This window comes from Pyrgilauda ruficollis, unplaced genomic scaffold, assembly GCF_017590135.1.
Source record: "Pyrgilauda ruficollis isolate IOZ18807 unplaced genomic scaffold, ASM1759013v1 scaffold143, whole genome shotgun sequence".
Classification (NCBI taxonomy): domain Eukaryota; kingdom Metazoa; phylum Chordata; class Aves; order Passeriformes; family Passeridae; genus Pyrgilauda; species Pyrgilauda ruficollis.
The window spans coordinates 173,595-197,195 of NW_024512877.1; the positions used below are offsets into that span (position 1 = coordinate 173,595).

At 51.8% G+C, this 23,601-nt stretch overlaps 1 protein-coding gene across 1 annotated transcript in view; it reads left to right on the top strand.

The window, feature by feature from the left end:
• Positions 1-4,159: 4,159 nt before the first annotated feature.
• PGM2L1 (phosphoglucomutase 2 like 1) overlaps positions 4,160-23,601 on the top strand; it is a 26,277-nt gene continuing 6,835 nt past the window's right edge. The window contains exons 1-9 of the mRNA XM_041460372.1: positions 4,160-4,497; positions 11,499-11,666; positions 15,430-15,536; positions 17,428-17,512; positions 18,107-18,190; positions 19,765-19,958; positions 20,606-20,795; positions 20,995-21,092; positions 21,991-22,171. Of these exons, the coding sequence (XP_041316306.1) occupies positions 4,387-4,497; positions 11,499-11,666; positions 15,430-15,536; positions 17,428-17,512; positions 18,107-18,190; positions 19,765-19,958; positions 20,606-20,795; positions 20,995-21,092; positions 21,991-22,171 (1,218 nt within the window). The 5' untranslated portion in view covers positions 4,160-4,386. The remainder of the gene's footprint in view (positions 4,498-11,498; positions 11,667-15,429; positions 15,537-17,427; positions 17,513-18,106; positions 18,191-19,764; positions 19,959-20,605; positions 20,796-20,994; positions 21,093-21,990; positions 22,172-23,601) is intronic.

Sequence of the window (23,601 nt, forward strand, 5' to 3'; positions counted from 1 at the left end):
GCTGGGCTGGGCTGGGCCGGGGGGACGCCCCAGGTGCCCCCGCCGGGAGTGTCCGGCTGATGCCACCAGGCTGGGTGACAAGATGCCAGTGCCACCTTGTGGCAGCTGCCTCGGGGTCCCGGTGTCACACGCCCGGGTCACCCCGGCTCCCGGCTGGCTGGTGCCCGTGGCATCCGCGGGCTGGGGCAGCTTGACAAGCATCCTCAGCAGCAGACTGGGCTGCTCCGAGCGCTAGGGAAGCAGGGATGTGTGAGGGAAGGATGGATTTAGGAGCCCCCTGAAATGGGTTTACTTCAGGAGCTGCGGGAAGGGTTCTGCAGCTCTCTGGGTGCTCATGCCAGGGCTCAGGGATTCTCCCCAGGAGCAGAGGATCCTGGCCAGGCTCACAGGGCTTGGTCAGCAGCAAGGAGAGGCTCAGCACAGAAGGGCTGGCATGCAGGAACGTGCCCTCTGTTGACCGAGTGACAAAGCTATCCTTTGTCCCCGTAAAAAGGAAAGAAGCCCAGAAGTTTTTCTCCTCGATTAGGTGAAAAGCCACCTCATAGGACCTTGGGGACTTCACCTCAAACTTAAGGATAGCCAACTGGACAGGAGCCAAAAAGTCCCGCCTGGGCAATTAACTAGAAAAAGGAGTGAACAAAGAAACGAATCACTTTTGCAAAATGTTTTACCAGAAACAAAAACCTTTTGCACCTGACTCAGTTTTTCTCTTTGTTATTTTGCCTTTTCTTAAACCTTTTTGTTGCCAACACTGCAGCAGAAGCCATCCTGCTAATTTTGATGCCTCCAAAAGTATCTGAACTATCTTAAGTGTATTAGAGACCTCCAAAAGCTTATAAAAACTAACTCAAAAAAACTGCTATAACACTGGGAGTGTGCCTGTCTTGGCTGAACCCCCACATCCAGCTGAGCAAATTGTGGCTGGCTGCATTTGGGGTTGAACCAGTGCAGCTAGGAACAAACATCAGGCTCCTGGGAGGCCAGTTCATTGGAGACTTCTTGTGTTGGCACACAGCAGTGGCTCACGGGTCAGAGGGAGTCTGGAAAAAGATATGGAAGGGCGTGGGGAGCTGGGGCTGACCTTGGCGCAGCGGATCCGAGGCTGGGCTGTGGGGGAACGGCAGGAGCCTGTTCTGGGGCTGCTCTGTGGGGGAGGCACGAGGGGAGTGGCAGCGTGGGCACGGGCTGCTGGCTCCTGCTGCCTGGGAAAGGCTGGCATGTCGGAACCCAGGACGTCCCTCTGGCTGCCTGGATGGCTCAGAGCCCTGGCACGGGCTCGGAGACCCTGGTGTGCAGCCAGAGACCCCTGTGGCTTTGAGTGCAACCCACGGAGCAAATTGCCAACCTTATATGAAGAATTACAAGGCACAAAGCTTTCAGTAGCATAACAGCAGTTGTCACAGGGTGAAAGGTGGAATTTTGAAGAATTTGACTACGGGGGTCTAGGGACAAGATGGAGGGATTTGGGCATTGTCCTGTCCTTCTTCCTTCTTCTTCCCAGCCTCCATCTGCTTGGTGATGGTGGCACTTTGGGATTGGTGTGGAGTAGAAAGTCACAGTCTAACATAGGTGATAGGTATTGGGACACAGCTGTAAATATTGAATACCTAGTTTGTAGTATAAAAGACAACGCCAGCCCCGTGGGCAGGCAGTGAGCCTCAGACTGACCTGCAGAACAGACCTTGGCAGGCCGGACAGAAAGTGCTTTAGATAAAAAATAATAAACAACCTTGAGAACGACAGCCGAAGACTCCTGATCTCTTCTTCGACAACTGGACTGGGGAAAAGAGCCTTTTAACACACCTTGGGATGGTCTCTAACCAGAGGGAGCACGAGGGTGGCACAGCCTGGCTGAGCAGGGCAGCCGTGCTCCAGGGAGCTGCGTTCCCTCCCGCCGAGCCCTGCCACGCTCCCCGCCGGCCCTGGCGGCTCCCTGCACACGAGCTGCTGGCTGCCAGCAGCCTGGCAGCCCTTCTCCTGGCAGCCTGGCTCCATCCCTGCCTGGCAGCCCTTCTCCTGGCAGCCTGGCTCCATCCCTGCCTGGCAGCCCTTCTCCTGGCAGCCTGGCTGTGGGCCCTGGGTGCTGCTGCTGCTCCCTGGGCTGTGGCACCTCGGGGAAAACACAAAGACCTTGGGTTTAATTTCCCTGGGGCAAGGTGATCAGCTTTAAACATTCTTCTGGAGGCTGATAAACCCTCAGATACTCTGGGCTGAGCTGCCATCTCCCACCAGAGAGGCCAGCACAGCCAATCTCCACCAGTGGATCTTTTCCCATCATCTTTTCCCATGGCTGCCCCGCTTTGGAGCTGCTCAGAGCATCTGCCAGGGCTGCCTTGGAGACAGACATCCAAAGCCTTCTCACGTTTGGGAAGTGACCATCACATCACAAACAGCTCCTCTCTAAGATTTTGCAAAAAAAAAAAAAAGAAAAAAAAGAAAAAAAAGAAAAAAAGAAAAAGAAAAACAGAAGTTGACTGTGGAAGGAGTGGAACTGATGCAGGACCAGCACATTCCTGCTTCCCAGCCATTCTGGATCAGCTGGCACTGAGGCAGAGCTGGAGTTTAACGCTCTGGCAGCTCCTGCTGCAAGGGCTGATGACACTTTGTGCACAGAGACTCGGGGCTGCGCTGTGGCACTGAGCTCACTGCAGTTCAAAGGCAGCACTTCTGTGCCCATCCACGCCCTGAGCTATCACAAGGACAGCATTCCTGAACTCACATTGCTTCCCAGTGTGGGGAGCACCGGGGAGGTCCTGGGCAGTGCCAACGCCTCGGTGCTGCAGTCATTCCTGGGAAGGAACCACTGCTGTCCTCCACCAGGCCACCCTGCTCTCCAGGGGAATTGTCGTGGAGCAGCGCTGCCAGGGGAGCAGGATAATGTTCCACCTTCCATCCGGTTTTGGGGGAAACCCAAGGCTTTGGGGGCTGCTGTCCTCTCTCCTTGAAGACAAAACACAGAGGAGGAGACAGAGCAGCAGAAGCACCAGAGCACCGAGCTCTGCAGAGATGTGCAGGGACACCTCTCCTCCTCTGCGGGCTCGGGGTGGCACCAGTGCTGCTGCAGGTGCTGCACACGCAGCAGCGACTGCATCCCATTTCCTCCTCTGGCAGCGCCCAGGCTCTTCTCCCTCTCTGTTCCAGGAGCAGGGAGAGGATGAGGAGCACCCTCACTCCTGCTGACCGTCCACCTCCTCATCGTTACCTTCTGTCGACTTCAACCAGTAGTTCCCTGGGACAGACCATCCAAAGGTTGATCTCCCCATGCCCAGCCAGAGCTCTGGACCTGAGGATTTGTTTGTGTGTGAGCCAAACTCTCTTCTGATGGATCATTTCCCTCCCTACGTACACTTTTCAACACCTTGCTGTCCTCTGGGGTGCCCCAAACACCTGGTGGGAAGCAGTGCCACTTCCCAAAGCCTCCCATCTTCCCAGAGCCTGCAGTGGAGCAGCCTGGGACAGTGGGAGGTGTCCCAGCCATGGCAGGAGGTGGCAATGAAATAAGCTTTAAGGTCTTTTTCAAACAAAACCACCCGTGATTCCATGATTCCATCCCTCTGCAGTGCCTGCTGTCACTATGGCAACCTCTGCGAGGACATGCTGTGGGGTGGGGATGCTCTGAGGGACTGGGATGCTCAGGAGGATGAGGATGCTCAGGAGGATGAGGATGCTCAGCGGGATGAGGATGCTCAGCGGGATGTGGTCACTCCGAGCCTGCTGCTCAGGGCCAGGCAATCCAATCAGAGCTGATGCAGCCGGGGAGGGTTGTGATTCCCCTCCTCATGGCTTTGGAATTGCCATCTGGAAACGCTCCAGGGGAGCGGCTCACCCCCAGGGCAGCGCCCTGTTTGTTACCCTCTCGGAGGGCGCACAGGACGCTGTGGGCAGCTCGAGGGGCGCTGCCGGGCGGTTCCGGGCAGGGTTGCAGCCCTCCCTGGGAGCGGGCAGTGCCGGTGGCTGGGAGCAGGGGGCACACTGGGCATTTTCGGGACATTTTCGGGACATTGTTTTCGCGTCGAGGCGGAGGCGGGACGCGAACCCGCGGCCCCCGCGCCCCGAGCCGCTCCCTGAGGCCGCCGGGAGTTGTAGTTCCTGCCGCGTGCCCTGCGCGCCCCTCCGCGCCGCGGGGACTGCATTTCCCGTGATGCCGCGCGGCGGGGCGCGGCCGGGGCGGGCGGCGGCGGGGGCGGTCGCTCCCCGTTAATCGCCGCTGGCAGCGCCGGGCGGGATAAAACCGGCCCCGCGGGAGCCCCTCCGCCTGCCCTCGGCCTCCCCCGGCTCCTCCGCCTCCCCCGGGCGATGCGCGCTGCGGCGGCGGGCGTGGCGAAGTGAAGGAGCGGCGCCTTCTGCACCCTCATCCTCCTCTTCCTCCTCCTCCTCCCCGCCACCATGGGCGACCGCGGCGCCGGCGGGGACGTGAACTCCAACGTGCTGGTGTCCCGCAGCACCGGGGACGCGCAGCTGGACAAGGCGGTGTGGCAGTGGCTCAGCTGGGACAAGGTGGGCGAGCGACGGCGGCGGCTCCGCCCGCGCCTCCCGGCACCGCTGATCGGGGCTGCCCCGGAACGGGCACCGGGGCGGGCGGGGGCTGTCCGTGCTCACCCGGGCAGGGATGGGCTGTCCTGGCACCCGGAACACCGCCCGGTGCTCACCCGGGCAGGGATGGGCTGTCCTGGCACCTGGGACACCGCCCGGTGCTCACCCGGGCAGGGATGGGCTGTCCTGGCACCTGGAACACCGCCCGGTGCTCACCTGGACAGGGATGGGCATGGATGGATGGTGTCCTGGAACACCGCCCGGTGCTCACCCGGACAGGGATGGGCTGTCCTGGCACCTGGGACACCGCCCGGTGCTCACCTGGACAGGGATGGGGATGGATGGATGGATGGTGTCCTGGAACACCACCCCGTGCTCACCTGGACAGGGATGGGGCTGTCCCGGTGCCCCCCTGGGCGGGGGAGGGAATGATGGGGCTGTCCTGGCAGCTGGAACACAGCCCGGTGCTCACCTGGACAGGGATGGGGCTGTCCTGGTGCTTACCTAGGCAGGGATGGGGCTGTCCTGGCACCTGGAGCACCGCCCGGTGCTCACCTGGATAGGGATGGGGATGGATGGATGGTGTCCTGGAACACGGCCCGGTGCTCACCTGGGCAGGGATGGGGCTGTCCTGGTGCTTACCTAGGCAGGGATGGGCATGGATGGATGGATGGTGGCATCCTGGCACCTGGAGCACTGTCCAGCACTCACCTGGGCAGGGATGGGGTGGGTGGATGGTGCTATCCTGGTGCTCACTGGCAGGGAGGGATGGATGGATGGATGGAGCCATCCCGGCCCCTGGAGCTCCGTGCCCACCCCACCCGCTCCCCTCGGGCTGGGGCTGGGTCAGCAGCTCGTTAAATGGTTAAATGCAGCAGGAGTGTGTTTTCCCGAGCTGCCTGATTTAACCCCTCCGCGGGAAAGGCACAGCCAGGTTCCGGCATTCCCCTTTTCCTTCAGCCCCAAGGCGGTGGCAGGAGCGCTGCAGGCTGGGTTAATTCAGATTAAACCACCCGAACCCACGGTAACAGTGTGGTACTGGAGGGTGTTTTGCTTGCCCTGTCGTTGAAAGGGTTACTTTGGGTTTTTTGAGGGGTTTTTTTGTGGCTGGGTTGTCCAACCATCGTGGCCTGTGCTTTAAAAAAATACCTTGGCCATGGGGGAGGGAAGCCAGCAGAGCACCGGGGGTTTGGGCTTCTGACTGCTCTTCCTTCATTTTCATGTTTCTCTGTCTCCAAGCCAGCAGAGCACCGGGGGTTTGGGCTTCTGACTGCTCTTCCTTCATTTTTTTTGTTTCTCTGTCTCTTGAAGCTCCTTTGCCTTTATTTTTATCAACCACGACAGCCAGTGTGTTGGTTCTGTTTCCTCCTCAGCTTCAGCCTGCCGGGATCCAAGCTGGAGAGCCACCTGATGGCTCCGAGAGGAGCCTGGAAATGTGGCTTCTCTCCTGCCTGGGGATGGCTTCTCCTCCTCTCTGCAGAAATCACCAGGTGCCATCTGCACCTCCTGCCCTCCTCGGGGCTGCTGCTGAGAAAATATCCGGGGGAGGGAAGGAGGGCAGAAAGGAAATAGGAACTAGCATTCCTGATAACACATTCGATAACGCAGCTTGAGCCCCAGGCAATATTTTGTTTTAATAAGGTCTTGTTGGTGTATTGGAAGGCTTTTGTTGTTTTTTACAGCTTGTTTTGTCTTCCCTAAAAACGCGTGAAGTCAGAGAGCTTCCCCAGGGAGGGAAACCTGCAGGTTGAAGCTGGCAGCAGTGAAATAAGTGTCCCCATCTCTAGAGCTCCTTGGGGGCTGTAGTCACCCAGCAAAATGCAGATGCAGCTGGCTGTGAGTGTGCCCGTTTGCCCCTGCCTCCCCAGGTGACAAACGTGACCTTTCCCGTGGCGCTGCTCCCACTTGGAGCGTTCAGGACCGCTGGGAGAGGTTTCCAGGAGAGCTCCTGGCAGAGCCGACAGCTCAGAATCACCTGGAGCAGCAGGAGGAGCACGGGGGCCGCTCGGAAAGGTGTTCCCAAGGGGAAGGAGCTCTGGGAGGAGGGCAGGCAGAAGCCAGGGAGTGTTGCTGGTCCAGTGCCCACCAGGAGCCCTTGGGAAGGAAGCCTTTGCTGCCTGCCAGGCTTGTCCCCCTTCCCAGCCCAGCCTCCAGAGCTGCGGGGGTTTTTGGTGCCTCTGATAAAGGAAAAATCTATGCACTCCTTTCCCGGCTGTGGGAGGCGTCTGCCCTCCAGCCTAATTGGGAATCGCTGGCTGTGATTAATGGCCAGAGCCTGCTCTGTGTGCTTTGGGGGCTCCCAGGCAGAGCTCTTGGGCCGCCCTCCTCGGGGAAGCGTGTCAACCACTGCTCCTGGTTCTGCCTTCAGTTCCCTTCCATCGCTCCCTGATGTTCAGCCCCGGGGCTGTTTGTGCAGGTCCCTGTCACGGCACCCCCTGATCTCACCCCTTCATGGGCCCGGTGTCACTGCCCCAGCTGCTCCGGGCACGGCTCCTCCTCGCTGGGAAAGTGGTTTTGGTGTTCTTCTTCCAGTTTTTCTGCCTTTTGAGATGCTTTCCAAGAGGAAATGGACTTCACAGTTGGAGACCAGTAACTTGCTCCAGCCATTTGCCTTGTGATGTTTTTGCTTATTAAGGCTTTAAGTGGATTTTTAAGATTAACATTGGGAAAATGAAGGCCACACAAAAAATAATTGAAGCTCAAACCAGCCTGAGGCTTTCCCCCTTCCTTCAGCTGCACGTGCATAGAGTGTGCAAAACAGCAACAAAAAATAAATTGCTGTGAGTAATAACTTATTTTGACAGGGTATTAGCTTTGAAACCTAACTCTGGTGGTGAGTACAGGTGATTAACATGATTGGGTGTGAAAGAGCCACGAGAAATACCCAGTTACTGCCCCTGTCTTTACTTCTCCACTCGTTCCAAACCTTGAACCCTGATGAGCACAAAAAGTGTGGTTCTGCCTCAGCAGGTGACTGTGCAGTGTGTGGCAAGCTGAAAGTTTGGCAGAGAAGATGTATTTTTTCTTTTTGCTTCGCAATACTTCAGACCTTTCAGGAATGTGTTGCAGAGTGTCCTGCAGGTTGTGACCCCAGAGCCCTGATTCTGGCAGTGACTTCTTAGTTGTAATTTATATTTCTATTAATATTTCAGTTATATTTAATGTAATTTATATTTATATTAATATTATATTTATATAAATAGTTGTTTTATATATATAATGTAATCATTTCAGAGGGAAAACAACTGCAGCACTGTTTTTTTCCTGGTGCTCCCGTGAGCACAGAGCAGTGTCCAGTCTGTCCCCCAGCAGCAGCCTGTGTGTCTGTGTCCCCAGTGCTGGATTTCCCTTTCTTTGTGGCCAGGAGTGGCAATCGCTGCAGAGGGGACTCTGCCAGGCTCCGTTGTCCCTCCCAGCCTGGCAGCGATGCCAAGCCCTGCTCCCTGTGGGTGCTGGGGCCCTGGTGCTGCCCTGGGGACAGGATGGTGTCCTGGGGACAGCTCCTTGGCGTGGCAGGGGGGGCATGGCCTGGCCTCTGCCCCTCTCCCTTCCCCTGTGCCTCAGAGGTGCTGGGAAATCAGGGATGGCAGCCCAGATTCCACCTGGGAATGCCAGCCCTGGGAGCTGGGCAGGGCTCCTGGGGGACCTGCAGGGTGAGGAGCAGGGATTCCCTGTGGCACAGCCAGCTCAGCCATCCCAAACAGCCGAAAACCCAAAGCCCAGGCGGAGCCCTGCCCTCTCCTGCCCAGCAGGGCGTGTTCGGGCAGCAGCCTCTCCCAGGGCCACTGTCCCCTTATCTGCCCCCTTATCTGCCCCCTCCTGCTGCAGCTGGCTGCCAGGAGCCTCTTCCAGAGGAGCTGCTGCTCTTGATTGTGGCCTGGGCTGGACGCTGGCACATGTGTGCTCCAGACACCGGGACAGGGGCTGGGGAGGTGTTTGTATGGGTGGGGCTGGTGTAATTTATTTATTAGATGTACATTTATATTGGGTCAGTATCGTGTGGTTATTAGGTACACATTTATGTTGGGTCAGTATCATTTAGTTATTCCATATCATAATACTATATATTATATGTATTATATTTCATTAGGTTATTATATATCATAGTTACTATATGTACTTTTATATTGGGTCAATATAATTTATTATAGACACATTTATATTGGGTCAGTATCGTGTAGTTATTAGGTACACATCTATATTGGGCTGGTATAATTTATTTATTAGATATACATTTATATTGGGTCAGTATCGTGTAGTTATTAGGTACACATTTATATTGGGTCAGTATCATTTACTTATTATATATACATTTATATTGGGTCAGTATCATTTAGATATTCTGTATCATATTATATATTATATGTATTATATCATTATATTTCATTTGGTTATTATATATAATATTTAGTTACTATATATACATTTATATTGGGTCAATATAATTTATTATAGACACATTTATATTGAGTCAGTATTGTTTACTTATTATATATCATAATATATATCATATATAATAGCATATTATATATAATTTAGTTATTATGTATAATATTTAGTTATTGTATATACATTTATATTGGGCAGTATTATTTATTAGATACACATTTATATTGGATCAGTATAATTTAGTTATTAGATACACATTTCTATTGGGGTGGTATCATTTATTAGATACACATTTATATGAGGTAGCCTAGATTTATTGTGTCTGTTAGGGAGGTGTCATGTATTTATTTACACATGTATCATGAAGTTGAAATGTTCCTAGTGTTTGAGGAGGCTGATCAAATAAACAAATGCCTGGAGTTCTGTGCAGGGATTTTGGTGCTGATGGTATGGTTTGAAGGTGTGAATTTGGTCCAAAAATCTCTAAGGAACTTTTTTTTTTTTTCTCTCCTGGGAAGAGGAACCATCACAGAAGCCCCTGTGAGCCCTTCAGCTTTGTGAGCTGATTTCACAGCTGCCAAGCAAACCAGCAGAGCCCCTGTTTGGGGTTTTTTTGGGGTTTGCAGTGGGGTTAAGTGCCAGCAGTGCTGTGGAATTCCCAGGTCAGAGGGGCAGGGGGTGCTCAGGGCCAGGCTGGGTGTTGCAGGAAGCTCAGCTGGGCCACAGGGTGTGAAACTCCAGCCTGGGGGAAAAGGGCAGCTGGGCAGGAGTAAAGGTGTGTCAGGCTGGGATAAGGGACCTGGGAAGGAGCAAGGGTGATGCCAGGCTGGGATAAGGGACCTGGGAAGGAGTAAAGGTGATGCCAGGCTGGGATAAGGGACCTGGGAAGGAGTAAGGGTGATGCCAGGCTGGGATAAGGGACCTGGGAAGGAGCAAGGGTGATGCCAGGCTGGGATAACGGACCTGGGAAGGAGTAAGGGTGATGCCAGGGTGGGAAAAGGGACCTGGGAAGGAGTAAAGGTGTGCCAGGCTGGGATTTTTATTCCTTAGGAGATTGATGAAGTAGCTTCAATCCAAAATGCGTGTTGATCTATTTTTAAAAGAAATGTCTGTGCTGTTGCTGGAGCGTTGCCTCAGTTTTGCAGAGCTCCATAAAGCATGGAATGTGTGATTTCTGTTCTGTTTTTGCAGGGGAGCAGTGCAGTGTGCCCTAAAAAGCTGTAGAGGATGCTGTGTAATTTAATAACTGTATTTTAAAGCCAAGCCTGCACTGCCCTAGTGTGAAATGAGGTTTTCAATACTCCTGCCTTACTCTTTTCACATCAGTCATTTGTTTTCTGGTTGGCTGCCTGTGAACAGCTGAAAGAGAGACTTTCACTTTTGCAGTTTCATATCTATTGTGCCCCATTGTTGTGGTTTCTTTTTAGGGCTGTGTTTAGCTGTGTAGTGAGCAATGCCTTGCTTTGGTTGCCAGGAGCCTGGACAATAATGGCTTGCCTTTTGTTTCAGAGCACGCAGACGTTAAAATAAGAAATAAAAAGTTATTCGAAATTCCCATGTCTAGTGTTCAGCTGTCAAGCTGCAGGAATGATTTCAGGTTTTCCAGTGCATTTTATGGATTATTTTTCCTCCCAGTGCGTGTGCACAGCTCGTGTCTTTGTGCCTTCCCCAGCACTTTGCCATCCTCCTGCAGAGCCTCCCCCTGCCTGTCTGGAGAGTGTTCCCGGTGCTGCTGGAGCTGCCTGACCTCTGCTTTAAATGTCAGGGGAGCTTCACCCCTGCCCTGCAGATGCCATCTGCCTTTGCTGACCTTTCCTTGCGACCTGTAGTGCCCTGGAGGAGCCCTTGTGCCTCCGGAGCAGTGTCCTGGCCCTCTGCAGTCGCTGTCTGCCCAGCGGTGTGAGCTCACCCTGTCTGTGCCCTGCCCGGCTGGCTGCCAGCAGGCAGGCTGAGCGGCTTGGTGGCCAAATCAGTTCAGTAGGAGCCAACAGCAGAGGTGTGCAGGGCTGTGGGTTTGGGGAATCCTGCCTGGGCAGGGGGGGCAGTGTGGGTGGGAGCCCAGCCTGCCGCACAGCGCCCTGTCCACCCTCGGGGCTTCGGAGCCTGCTCCAGTGCAGGGTGTCCCTGCCCCTGGAACGGGCTGGTCTGCAAGGTCCCTTCCAGCCCAAACCATCCTGGGGTTCCCGTGGTTTCACTGAGCCTGTTTGCCGTGGGTGGGGAGGAAGGAAGCGCTGCCTCGAAGTTTGGATTTCTGTCTGTCCTCCAGGGACAAGCGCTGGGAATGGAATTGTGCTGTCTGCCTTGGGAAAACCTGTGCCAAACTCCCTGCTCCTCGCACAGGGGGGCTGGGAGCTGTCCTGGTGACCAGGCAGTCACATCAGTGGCAGCAAGAGCTCCGGAATCCTTTGTTAATAATGATAACGTGGGAAGGATGTGAGAAGTGAGTTACAGGCGCGCGGCCGCACACGTTTTATAGCACAGGAGGGGTTTGCCCTAGGAATTCCCTGGAACTGATGGGCATGCACGGTTCAGCTGCTGGTTTCCAGCACTGAAGGGAGCCCCCGGTCTTTCTGCAGAACCAGAAGACGAAGGAGCAGATCGAGAGCCTGCTGCAGGACGGGAAGCACCGGGAGCTGCGCGAGCGCCTGTGCTGCCGGCTGAGCTTCGGCACGGCCGGGCTGCGCTCGGCCATGGGAGCGGGCTTCTGCTACATCAACGACCTCACCGTCATCCAGTCCACCCAGGTGAGCTGGGCACGCCTCGGGGGCAGCCCCTGCCCCCTGGGAGCTGCTGCAGGCCCCGAGCTGGGAGGCAGCAGGCGCGGCAGGCTCAGAGCGGATGGGTGGCTTGGAGAGCTTGGGCTGGGCTGGGCTTTGGCCGGTGGTCAGTGTGCTGCACAGCCCTGGAGCTGGGGGTCGTGCCAGCTGCCCTAAGAACTTGTGCTGCAGTGTAATGTGTAAATACTTGGAGCGTTTCAAAAACAAAGCAGCAAAAGTAACCCAAACGAAAGAAGCGAAGCCCAGCCAAACAAGCCTTTTGTTTTGCTTTCAGCACAAGTTGTGGGCATATATGGGCTGAGTAAATGACATAAACAGTTTGTTTGTGCCCATCTCTAGCCTTGACTGTTGGAAATAGAATGAGCTGGTATATTTGGAACACTTATGCTTGGGAAACCAACAAAGTGTTTGTTATGACAAAACTACTGAATTCTACCTATTTTGACGGATACTTTTTATAGAAATGGAGTGTATGATCAAAGGTGTTGTGTGAGATGGTTTAGCAGGGGCTGGTAAAACCTCTCATTTAATACTGTGCACCTGGACTTTTCAGCTGATTTCTCTTTGCAGGCTGATGCTGTCACCTCCCTCAGGACATGTGACTGAAATAATGCCTTCTGTAGACCTAGCGTGGAGGGAAGTGCTTAAAACTTGGAACAACTGGGGCTCCCCAAAGCTGTCTGACATTCTGTTGTCCGAGTTGTACAACTGGAGCCCACACTCTCGTGGAGAGGCCAAATTCCAGAGCTGTTTTTGGAGGCTTTGTGTTGAAATGTTGGTTTCAAACCCAGCGTCTCTGGCAGTTCTGCTCTGCAGCGTCTCCTTGGCTCTAACAAAAGCCTTCCTGTCGGTGTCTGACCTGCAGGCTGGACACATCCTGGCGTGGTGCTTCCTTCCCTTCTGCCCTTCCTGCTCCAGGTGTGCCAGCCTCCCCTGCCACAAAGGCTGCAGTGGCACCAGCAGGTCCAGCTGGACTCGGGATGCAGTGGGAGCAGATGGATAAAAGAGGTTTAAAAGTCAGTGTTCTGCTGCCAGTGGTGGGATGGTTAAAAGCAGCCGAGCTGCTCTGGAAAGCCCTGTTTCCCTGGCAGCAGAGGAGGCTTTTGGGATGATTTCCCTGCTGTGGGGTTTGGGGTGCTGGCCGTAGCCTGCTCCCTTTGTGCTCAGCCACGCTCCTGGCACAGAGGGAGAGCTTCCCTTTGCTGGGCAGGGAATGTGTTGGCAGGCTCAGTTTCATGGGCATTGCTGGTTTTTGATTGTTCCAGCCCGGGCTGTGTGCCTCTGCCCCTCTGCACACTGCTATTTTTAGTTGTTTATTGGAGCTGGTGTCAGGCTGGGCAGCGGCCTCTGGGCAGTGCACTGGAACTTTTGCTGCAGCTCACTCCAGAAACTGCAGCAGGTTTCGGCTGTGTTTGGGCTCTTTGAGGAGCTGGGGGCAGGAGCAGCCCTGGCTCTGGGTCTGCCCTTGCCTGGGACAGGAATAATTGGCCAGTCAAATAGCAGAGTGGGGTGTAATTAATACTTCCTGCAGTTAAAATAAGCTGTAGTGGAGTTGCACATGTGTTCTGTGTCCTTCATTTGAGCTGGTTTTTTTTTTTTCATTTGATCTTCACTTGATTTGATTATATTGATATTATGAAAAGAAGGTACAGAATATTCAGCAGTTGCTGAAAATGGCAGGTCCATAAACTCCATGTAAAGCCCTGATTCCCTGGCTTTTGTCCTACCTTGATGCATGTCCAGGTGCTTTTATTGGTGGGAAAGGAGCCTGTCACTGATCTCCACAGTGACAAAACCAGCCAGCTTTGCATCAAGGAGGTTCCTGCTGCTTAAAAAGCAAAGCTAAAAGATGAAAAATGTAAATGCTGGGATTTTTAAAGCTGTTCCTACCTCTCTGGATTTCATCAACCAAAAGTCTTTCAGTCTTTTCCTTGATGCCATCGCTGTTCCCTCACTTCTCTTTTGAACTTGAGCATTAGGGACTGGGCATGCTGTAGATGTGGACTCGTTCTCTTCCGTGGATTTTACATCAGGAAATCACCTGAACCATGCAGTAGGAGAGGCAATTGTGATATTTCAGTCACCTGAGGAGAATTTTGGCTTAGATCTGAGTGCTGACACCTGCTAATGAGCCATTAATTATCACCACGAGATGCACTTGTGCCTCCTTTAGAAGTGGTGGAGGTTTAATAGCAGAAGTAATTAGGGACACTATCAAAACCTGAGTCTTGTTAAAGGGAAATAGAAATTCTTTAAATTGAGAAACTGCCAAGAGAGGAGTTAACCCCAGAGGTGCTGGAATTCCTGGCTGCCCTTGGGCCCCTGGAAGAAGACAGCTGTGAGCTCAGGCAGAGGGTTTGGACAGCAGAGGCCCTGCATTCACTTCCTCACTGGCATTTATTGATTTACTTTGATTTCCTGCAGCTTTCATAACCGTGTTTGGATAGCAGGCAGGTCCCTAAGGACTGAGTTAACTTCACTGTGCAGTCTGTGGCTGAGCTTTAGGGACTGATTTTGAGCAAACTGCCCCGAAGCAGAAAGGGAAGACGTTCCTGTTTTCCTTCACACAGAGTCTTAGCCCACATAAGGGGTCTGCTGTAAGAAATCTGCTGTCCATGTCTTTAGATGTTGTTCAAGTCAACTTGAAGAGTTTTCCCCATTGCTCTCTCCTCTCCTTGCAGCTGTGAGTGGAAGTCAGGGCAGGGTGAGCACTTTGTGTGTTTTGGGTTCAGCGTGCAGGCGACTGCAGCAGGTGATCAGCCTCCAGACCTGCCACTGTTCAGAGTTCTTTATTTTAACAGTCAGTATATCCCTCTCTCTGTGGAAACCAGGTCATGCTGGGGCACATCCTTGCAGTGCCTTTCCCAAGGCCTTTCCCAGCCTTGACAATCTGGGATTCTGGAGGGTCAAAGCCTTTTAAGAGAATGGACCTTGGCTGAATTCCAGGGCAGGAGGCAGGCTGGCTTTCAGAAACCCAGATAAAAACATCCTGAAGGATTGCACCAAGTACTGGCTGGGGGAAAATCTGTTTAATTCTGGTAGGGAGCTCCCCCACTCCCATCAAGGGGCAGCTTGTGCCTCCGAGAGGGGCAGCATTTGTGGGATCAGTGGTGGCTCTGTGCAGGTCTCTCTGCTCTGGGGACTTCCACTGGCAACAGAGCTCCCTTCTTTTTCTCTGATCCCTGGTGGATCTTCAGAGAGATTCTGGCTGGGGAATGAATGGATGGGAAGGCTGCAGGGGAGTGGAACTGGGGTAAAAGCTCATCTTGCACCCAAAGCATTCTCTGGTTTATGGCAAATTCAGGAACAACACTTTGAAACAACGTTGAAAATGTCTGACTTGTACTAATGGCAGAGAGGTGAAGACCAGGCTGGCACATCTTGTATTGCCTGAGGGGATGGACTTCCAAAATACAGATTTTTCTCAACTCAGTCTTGAGAAGATGACTTGAATAAATGGAACACAGTATGGATTGAAAATGAGTGTTTGCTTCTTGAGGGTTTGCCGTTGTCCTACTCACTTTTATTTCCCACAACAGTTTCTCTGGTTACTTGCTTCCTTTCAGTGACCACTGGGGAAAAACCACTGCTGCTTTTGTGGCTGTTGTTATTGATGTGTTTGAGCTGTGTTTTGCCTACTGACATTATCCATCCTTTGTGCAAGATCAGTGTTGGTGTGTGCTGCACTCCAGCTAATTCTCCTTTTCTCCTTTTATTTTGTTTTCTCCAGGGGATCTACAAGTACCTGGAGAGGAACTTTTCAGACTTTAAGCAGAGAGGCTTTGTTGTTGGATATGACACACGAGGTCAGGTCACCAGCAACTGCAGCAGTAAGAAGTATGAGTATTGATTACATCTGCAAGACTAGAAATGAAATTGTGGCTTTAAATGCATTCTGTCCTGTCAGCACTTGCTCTTTTTGTTTGGGATGAGCTGGGCACACTCTTTCCTCTCCCTTAGTCCATTGGAACAGTAAAGAGGAGAGGCTGGGACTAAATCCTTTGTTTGCCAGCACAGGAGGAGTGCAAGGCTGCTTGCTCTCCACCAGAGAATTTACAGAATAAATGCACGAGAAAATTAGGCTTAATGTGCCTGGAGAGAAACTTGAACGTGGAGGTGAATTCAGAGTATGAACATCCAGCTGGAAACACTGAATATTAAAGCACTTTTTACCCTGTCATGCTCTGGTATTTCACACCTGGTTTAAGCTTGCCTTCAGGAGGGCAATTCCACCTGCAGCCTGCTGTGCTTTCACTTTGGGGGGGTTTTACCTGGAATGCTTAAAATGTGGCCTTCCAGCAATGGCAAAGTGCTCTTTGCAAGGAGAGGGGAGGAAACTGCTTCCTAATTTCTCTAGGGAATCTTAATCCCTTGCCACTGGGGGGAAAACCCCACGTGGGTAATGGCATGCTGTGCAAAAAAGCCAGCCCAGTAGGTAATTAGTGTTTTGGTAAGGGGGAGTTAATTATTGCAGTTATTGTTGTAACTAACAGTTCTTTTTCCTTTTAAATTTAGTAGAATTTAATGTTTTGGGGATGAAGAAGTCCCTGGTACAGTAGAGCACAGAATGCAGTGAGTCTGTCCTCTCCCCTGGGATATGTGTGGCCTGTTTTCCCCAGGCTGTGTGGGTTAGGCACGGTCTGAGAGTGGGGAGGTGTGAGAGTGATGCTCCTTCTCAGCCCCCCAGAGCCTGGGGTTCACCCTGGATGGTCACTGAGGTGTTTCACGTGTCCAGGCAGCCCCTCCGTTCCTGACTGCGTGTTTCTCCTGTCCCCTGGGATCCTGCAGAGCTGGAATCCAGCTGAACTGCCCCAAAAGAGTGTTCCCAGTGGGAGCAGGGTGCTTTCCCAGCACTGTGTGTGCGGCAGGGCCTGGGGGCTGGCAGGTCACCCAGCTGTGTCCTGTCACTGGGCTGGCGTGAGCCAAGCAGAATTTCGGTAGCTTCAGCTCCCAGCTGAGCTCTCAGACCCTGCCAGGTGGGTTCAGGTGATTTTGGCAGGTGCTGTGGGGGATTCTGGGTCAGTGAGACGTGGGTTGCTGGTGATGGAGGAAGGATTCAGTACTAATGTCAGTCTGTGAGAGCAAGGTGGGCTTACACTGTTTCATGTCTCCTCTGTTTTACCTCCCTGTGTCTCCTGAGCTGTGTGAAAGGAGTTTGGTATCAGTTTCCTGGAAGAGAATGAGCTTCCCTGGTGCTTGAAAGGGCAAATTTACAATAAAGTGAGATTGAGAACTATGGGCACTGTTGCTAAACATTCTGAAATGGGGGTGCTGCTTTGCAGAAATGCATTTTAGGAGTAGCTCTGCTTCCTGGCCACGGTGTGAAGCTGCTGGGCAGGGCTGGCACACGAGCTCTGTGTGGGATCCCAATCCTTTCCCAAGCCTGCTGTTGCAGACATCTGGCACTTCAAGCTCTCTGGGAAGCTGGTTCTGTCCTTGAGCAGAGGGTGGGTGCTCTGTATCTGTGTGTGGGATATCTGCTCTGTTTAAAGGAGGGGTGCAGTGCCTTGCACTGCCCAGGCAGCGGCTGAAAGTGCTGCCTCACATCCTGCAGCCTGACAGCTCTGACCCTGACTGTGCAATTTGTAGCAAACCACTCCAAACATAAGCCAAAAAGCAGTGGAGTGCCTCGAGAAACAAGTGCCTGGAGGTGGCAGGAATTCCATCTGGCTGTTGGGCTGCCCTGGGGAGCTGGGGTGACTGAATATTTTCTTTTTCCTGTTGGTAGGCTTGCAAAGCTCACTGCAGCAGTCCTGCTGGCAAAAGATGTGCTTGTGTACTTCTTCTCCACCTATGTCCCTACCCCCTTTGTGGTGAGTCACCTTCTTGTCCTGTTGTTGCACCACACAGTTACAGCAGTATTTGAATTTACTGAAAAAGAGAGCTAGCAGTTCTCTTAAATTCTGTTATTTAACAGAAAAATAGAGGCTGCTTGGTGCACTCAGCTCCTCAAGGAGGCTGTAACAAGGGTGTCACCAAATTCCTCGGTGCCTCTGCTTTTAATACCTCAAAACCGGGCTCTTCTGGTCACAGCAGCTTTTCCTTGCACGGCTTTAAATCCTTGCTTGTATTCCATGAGCTCTTCCAGCCTGCTGTGTGTTCTGTGGCTCTTGGTTTGAGGGGAGGACCGGAATGCCTGCAGAAACCTGGAGTTGGTTTGCCAGCAAGCCTTTGTGTGAATGCCTTTGTTCTGTTTCCAAGGGCTGCTGTAATCTGTGTGTAGGCTTTGAGCTGGCCAGTTAGGGGTTGCATTTTTAAATGAGAATGTTTTTATGAGCGGAGTTAGGCCCAGCTTTGTGCCGCTGGCTGCAGGAGGCACAGTGATCACTGTGCGGGGCTGGGGCACCCCGGGGTGCTGTGGCAGCGTGTGTCAGAGCCGGGCTGAGCTCTGTCTCTGGTTCCTGCAGCCCTACGCCGTGCAGCAGCTCGGGGCCGTGGCTGGCGTGATGATCACCGCCTCCCACAACCGCAAGGAGGACAACGGCTACAAGGTGAGCCTGGAGCCCAGCCAGGGACACCTGCCCCCGTCCAGGCTGGCACTGGAGCCCTCTGGGACGGGGCAGCCTGTGCCAGGGCTCCCCTTGGTGTGTGTGCCCCTTAGAAGGGTAAGTTACGTAAAACAACTCATCCTTCTGCAGCCTGACACGCTTGTCTGTGATAAGGACATGAGAGCACACAGCTTGTGTGTCCTGAGCATGGATCTGCACTGACATTCCACAGAGTCTAATCAGCAGCTGAAGAAGTACCCCAGCAATTTGTGTGTTCACTTCTGAGGCTTAAAACTCACTTTAAAACTGAGCCAGAGCTGAGGTGAATTCATGCACGCAGTAGGGGACTGTGCTGAAGATGGGGATGGTTGAAGAGTGGATTAATAAAACACAGTAGCATTGGTTTTATTGGTTTTTTGCCCTGGTTTTCTGGGCACTGAAGAGGGGTGGGTGGCTTCACTTGGAAAGCTTGGGACAATAAAACCATCCACAATAGCAAGTGCAGTGTTTTAACGGAGCATTTCCTTCCTGAGCTCTGTAAGAAGCTGAACTAAACTCTCAACTTTAGCTGAGCATTCTAGAAGCCCTGTGGCAGGTCAGTGAGTGATGGCCATGCGAGGGAAGGCAGAGAGAGCTCTTGGGGGTGATTGAACTGCTCCTGCCTTCCCTGGAACAAGTCTGAGGTTCTTCACCTGCCTCTGTTTCTGCTGAGCTGCAGCAATGAGCAAGGAAAGAAACCACATGAATTTCCCAGGTGCTTCATTTGTCAAGAAGCAATTTTAAGTTTGTGTCTTCTGATACAAACATATCCGAAGTTTACAAACTTGTCATCAGTTCACAAAGAAGTGACGAGCAGTTTCCTTCTGCCAGGGCCCTGGTGTGTTTCCTAGACTTTCCCAAGAGCCCTGTTTCACCTTTTACAATTTCCCGTGTGGATTTCAGCAGCTTCTGAAGGCTTTGGGCCACGTTAACAAGCCCAAAGGTGAGAAAGCAGAGGCAGATGATCTGAGCAGAGGCTGCACTGTGAGCTCAGCCTGCTGCTGGCAGCAGAGTGTGGGAAAACTGGCCTCTGAACCTTAAACAAAGGCTTTATTATAGCTGAGGTTAGATACGGAGTTTCCACTCTAGAGGGTGTTTCCAGCTGACAGATTAGCTGTGGAAAAACAAGGACCTTGGCACACTGCTTATCTGCTTTGCTCTGGGTTCCCAACCACGCTGTGTTCCTTTTTCCAGAGGAATGCCAGCCTTGGGGAAGGTGATGTTTTCCCACTGTTGCAGTTTGCACAGCACTCCCAGATACAAGTGCCTGGTTTTGGTTTCTCACGTGCTGATATTTCAGCTGTGATGGTTCAACACCAGCTTTTGAGAAAGCAGGCTGTGTTAGCTCCATTTATCAGTTGTGAGCTCAGAGGTTCATGCTGGATAACTCCAAATGTCTTGAGAATCAAGCCAGTCAGATGCTGGCTTCTCTGTATGGCTTAGGCACAAAGTAGGTGGAATCCTTTAGCTAAAAGAATTTATCGGGTTGATAATCTTCATAAATAAACTGTGTCTTGTTTTCCTTCATCTTACCCCAGGTTTATTGGGAAAATGGAGCACAGATCACCTCTCCTCACGATAAGGAAATTATAAAATGTATAGAAGAGTGTGTTGAGCCGTGGAATGGCTCTTGGAATGAAAATCTGGTGGACACCAGTCCCCTCAGACAGGATCCTCTGAAGAAAATTTGTGACAGCTACATGGAGGACCTGACCAAGATCTGCTATCATAGGTATTGTGTAAAGCAAAAGGTACCTGAGTTATGCTTTGGAGTGAGCTGTGGGTTGCATGTGGGAAAAACTGACTGCAGACAGACTTCCCTGTGTTCTCTGAGGTGTCATCAAATTCCAATTGTCACCGTCCTTAGGGTTAAACCATTTGGCTGAGAAAAAAGCAGCTGCCTTTGGGAATTAAGCTACTGTGAAACATCCCAGTGGAAACCATTTAATGCAAGTGATTGTGCTCTGAGAGTTCTGAATAAATGCAGAAATTCAGAGTAAAAGCGAGGTGCACATGCATGAAATAGATTCAGTCTAAAGGTTAGGTGGGGCAGAGGATGAGAATGAAAGGATGGCATGAAGCAGATCTGGAATAACATTTTAAGGTGGTGGAAGAGCTTGAGTTTGATGTAGAAATCAACAGTTTATTCTTGGGAGACTTTGATCTGTTTCAGAGGAAGGTAAATACTTCATTTTGCAGGAGAAGCAGCCTTAACCCAGCGATTTCTAGTGCAAAATAAGCACTTCACTGATTCCTTTGAAGTGAATGCAGGAATCAGCAGAACAGTGCTCAGAGGAATTGCAGTTTGCTTTGCTTTCCCTCAGCAAAGCAGTGAGGTTGGAGAGCTGAGGCCGTGCTGAGGCTGTGTTTCCTCCCCAGGGAGCTGAACGCGCGCAGCAGTTTGAAGTTTGTGCACACCTCTTTCCACGGCGTCGGCCACGACTACGTGCAGCTGGCTTTCAAAGCCTTTGGCTTCCAGCCCCCCATCCCAGTTCCAGAGCAAAAAGATCCAGACCCTGACTTCTCTACTGTCAAGTGCCCCAATCCTGAAGAAGGAGAATCTGTGCTGGTATTTTGCTTTCTAATTCATCTGCTTTCCATGGGGAAAAACAAACTGAGGGAGAGAAGAGGGAGAACCTGCTTTCAGCTCCGTTGGCACAGTGGGAAACCCACGGGGGGTTTCTCTTTCGCTGGGTGTTAGGTGTAAGTAGGAAGGCTGTGGGTTTATTTCCTCTCATGCTTTGGTGTGTTTTGCCTCCTCCCACCAGGAGCTGTCACTGAGGCTTGCAGAGAAAGAAGGTGCCAAAGTGGTGGTGGCCACTGATCCCGACGCAGATCGGCTGGCAGTGGCAGAGCAGCAGGAGAAGTGAGTGGTGGGACCTTTCTTGTGTCTTCCTGCAGAAAAGGTGCTGAGACTCACAGGATGTCCCCAAAGGCTTGCCAGGCACAGGCCTACAATACACTCTTCTCCTTAGGTAGATGGATATTTTTCCTTCTAGTTTTATCCTTTGGTACTGCTCCAAATGCATTTTAAATCAATTCACCCAGCAGAGAGTAGATTAAATACTTACTGGTGTAATAGTAAATGGCCAAAGAAAGCTCAGCTGAAAACTGAGTGGTTGCTTAAGACGGTAAAATCATTTTGTTTGCTGTGTTATCACTTATATCAGGCAAACCTTCCTTGGTGGTTGTCATGGGCTTTTTTGGTGGAGTGGGTTTTTTTTTTTGTTTGGTTATTTTTAATTTTAATCCTTTGGTTTCCCCTGCTTGTTCATATTGAACGGAAGTTATTTTTCTCCCACTGACAGGCCCCAGTTCTGATGGTTGTGTAAGTAAAAGCTGGGCAGGCCCTGCCCGACTGCCGTGTTCAGGTTGCCCAGACTGCTCTGTGTGGATCAGTTCTAGACTGCTCTCCTGCTGCTGGGTCATCCAAGCTGTGCGGGTTACCCTGGGGGTGCCTCTGGGCTCTGGGCTTGTAAATCCCTGAGGTGTGATAGCTGTGGAGTCTGTCAGTAGGGTGGCTTTGCCTAGAGCAGCTTCTCAGTGCTGTGCTCCCATCCTGTGTTCAGTGACTGCAGAATTCCTCTCAGTGACTGCAGAATTCCTCTCCCCCAGCCCTGGCCTTGCCCCTCGGGGGGTGCAGAGCTGCTCACCTTGCCTCTCAGGGGGTGCAGGGCTGCTCACCTTGCCCCTCGGGGTGTGCAGAGCCTGCAGGGCTGCTCACCTTGCCCCTCAGAGGCTGCTCACCTTGCCTCTCCCCGCAGTGGCTGCTGGAAGGTGTTCACGGGCAATGAGCTGGCAGCCTTGTTTGGCTGGTGGATGTTTTCCTGCTGGAAGGAGAACCGCTCCCAGGATGCTGACGTGGGGAATGTTTACATGCTGGCAACCACGGTCTCCTCCAAGATCTTGAGGGCAATTGCACTTAAAGAGGGATTTCACTTTGAGGTGAGTGTGGGTTGTGGTGCTGTCTCCATCTGAGCCCCTGGCCTCACGGGGTGAAAAGTGGGCAGGGGACTTCCAGGCTCCTGGCTGGGAGTTCTGAGGGATTCCAGCTTGCAGAGAATGTTCTTTCACCCACACAAGCCTGATTTCAGTCTCCTCAGAGTTCTGGGACTGGGAGATGAGCTGGGCAAAGCTCAGTCACAGGGACACAAATGAGCACCTGAATTGCAGATAACAGGAGTGCCTTGGCTGTGGTTATCTGAACTCCTTCTGTGTGGGAGAAGGGGATTTGTGCAGCCTGCCCTGCTCACTCCGAGTGTTGGTGGGTTTGTAGGGAGCACTTGGAGGTTACACAATTGCCCTTCAGGTGCCTGTGCCAGTGGGTTTTGAATTTGGGTTTACTTCAGGCAGAGGAACTCCTGTGTTCAGATCTTTAACATGCAGCTTTGGTAAGAACTTGCTCCAAAATAAACTGGGGGTGCTCCCCCAGACTGACAGCTTAATTCCTGCACCACATTAAATCTGATTTCTGTTGGATGTTAGCCAGAAGAGAGGTAAGTGCCTGAAATCGTAGCACAAACATACAAAGGGCCAGGCCTCATTTATACATGTCTTAATTAAATCCATGTGCAATAGGAATAAATATTTTCCCAAAAAATGAGCAATTTAAAATTGAAAGGAGCTGTGAAAACCATTTTGAGTGACTGGTCAGATAAGCCTAATCAGAGTCAGCTTCAGTTCCTTGTAGTGGATTTGGTTCTCTCTCCAAGTACTGTTTGTTTTGTTTTGTTTTAATTGAAAAAGGACATACTTGACTGCAAGAAAAAGAGAAGCTAGGAATTTACACAACCTCTGGGCCTTCCCTAAAAGCTCCCTCTCCTTTTTATTTGTAACTCCCTTCTCTCCAAGAACAGTGGTTTCTAAGCTTTGACTGCTTTTGCATGATTTGTGTAAAACCCCCCAGAACAGTGCTCTCCCCTCCCAGCAGCTGAAAGCGTGGCTTTTATGTTTCTGTAGCTTTTCCTCCTCAATAACTGTGTCTCATCTGATGAGCAGCACAGATGATCTGATGTGATCTGAGCACCACAGCCCCTGACACACTTTTTCCTTGGCTTGGTACTCGTGTCCTAGTTGAGTATCCACTAGGAAAATCCTTTCCAGTGGCTCTTGGCCTTGGACTCCTCATAAAACTGAAGATATGACTTGTCTGATGCTTCTTTACTGTCCCTATTCTGCTTGTCAATTAATTAGATTTAAATTTAAGGAAATGTCTTCAAAAAAAACCCAGAAAACATCCTTAAGGTTTAGAGTTTTGACTATACAGCAGTCTTTCCCATTGACCCTAAAATTCAAAATACATTGTTATATTTTCTCTTGGGTTGGTGTTTTGGTTTTTGTTTGGGTTTTTTTTTTTTTTTTTTTTTTTTTTTTTT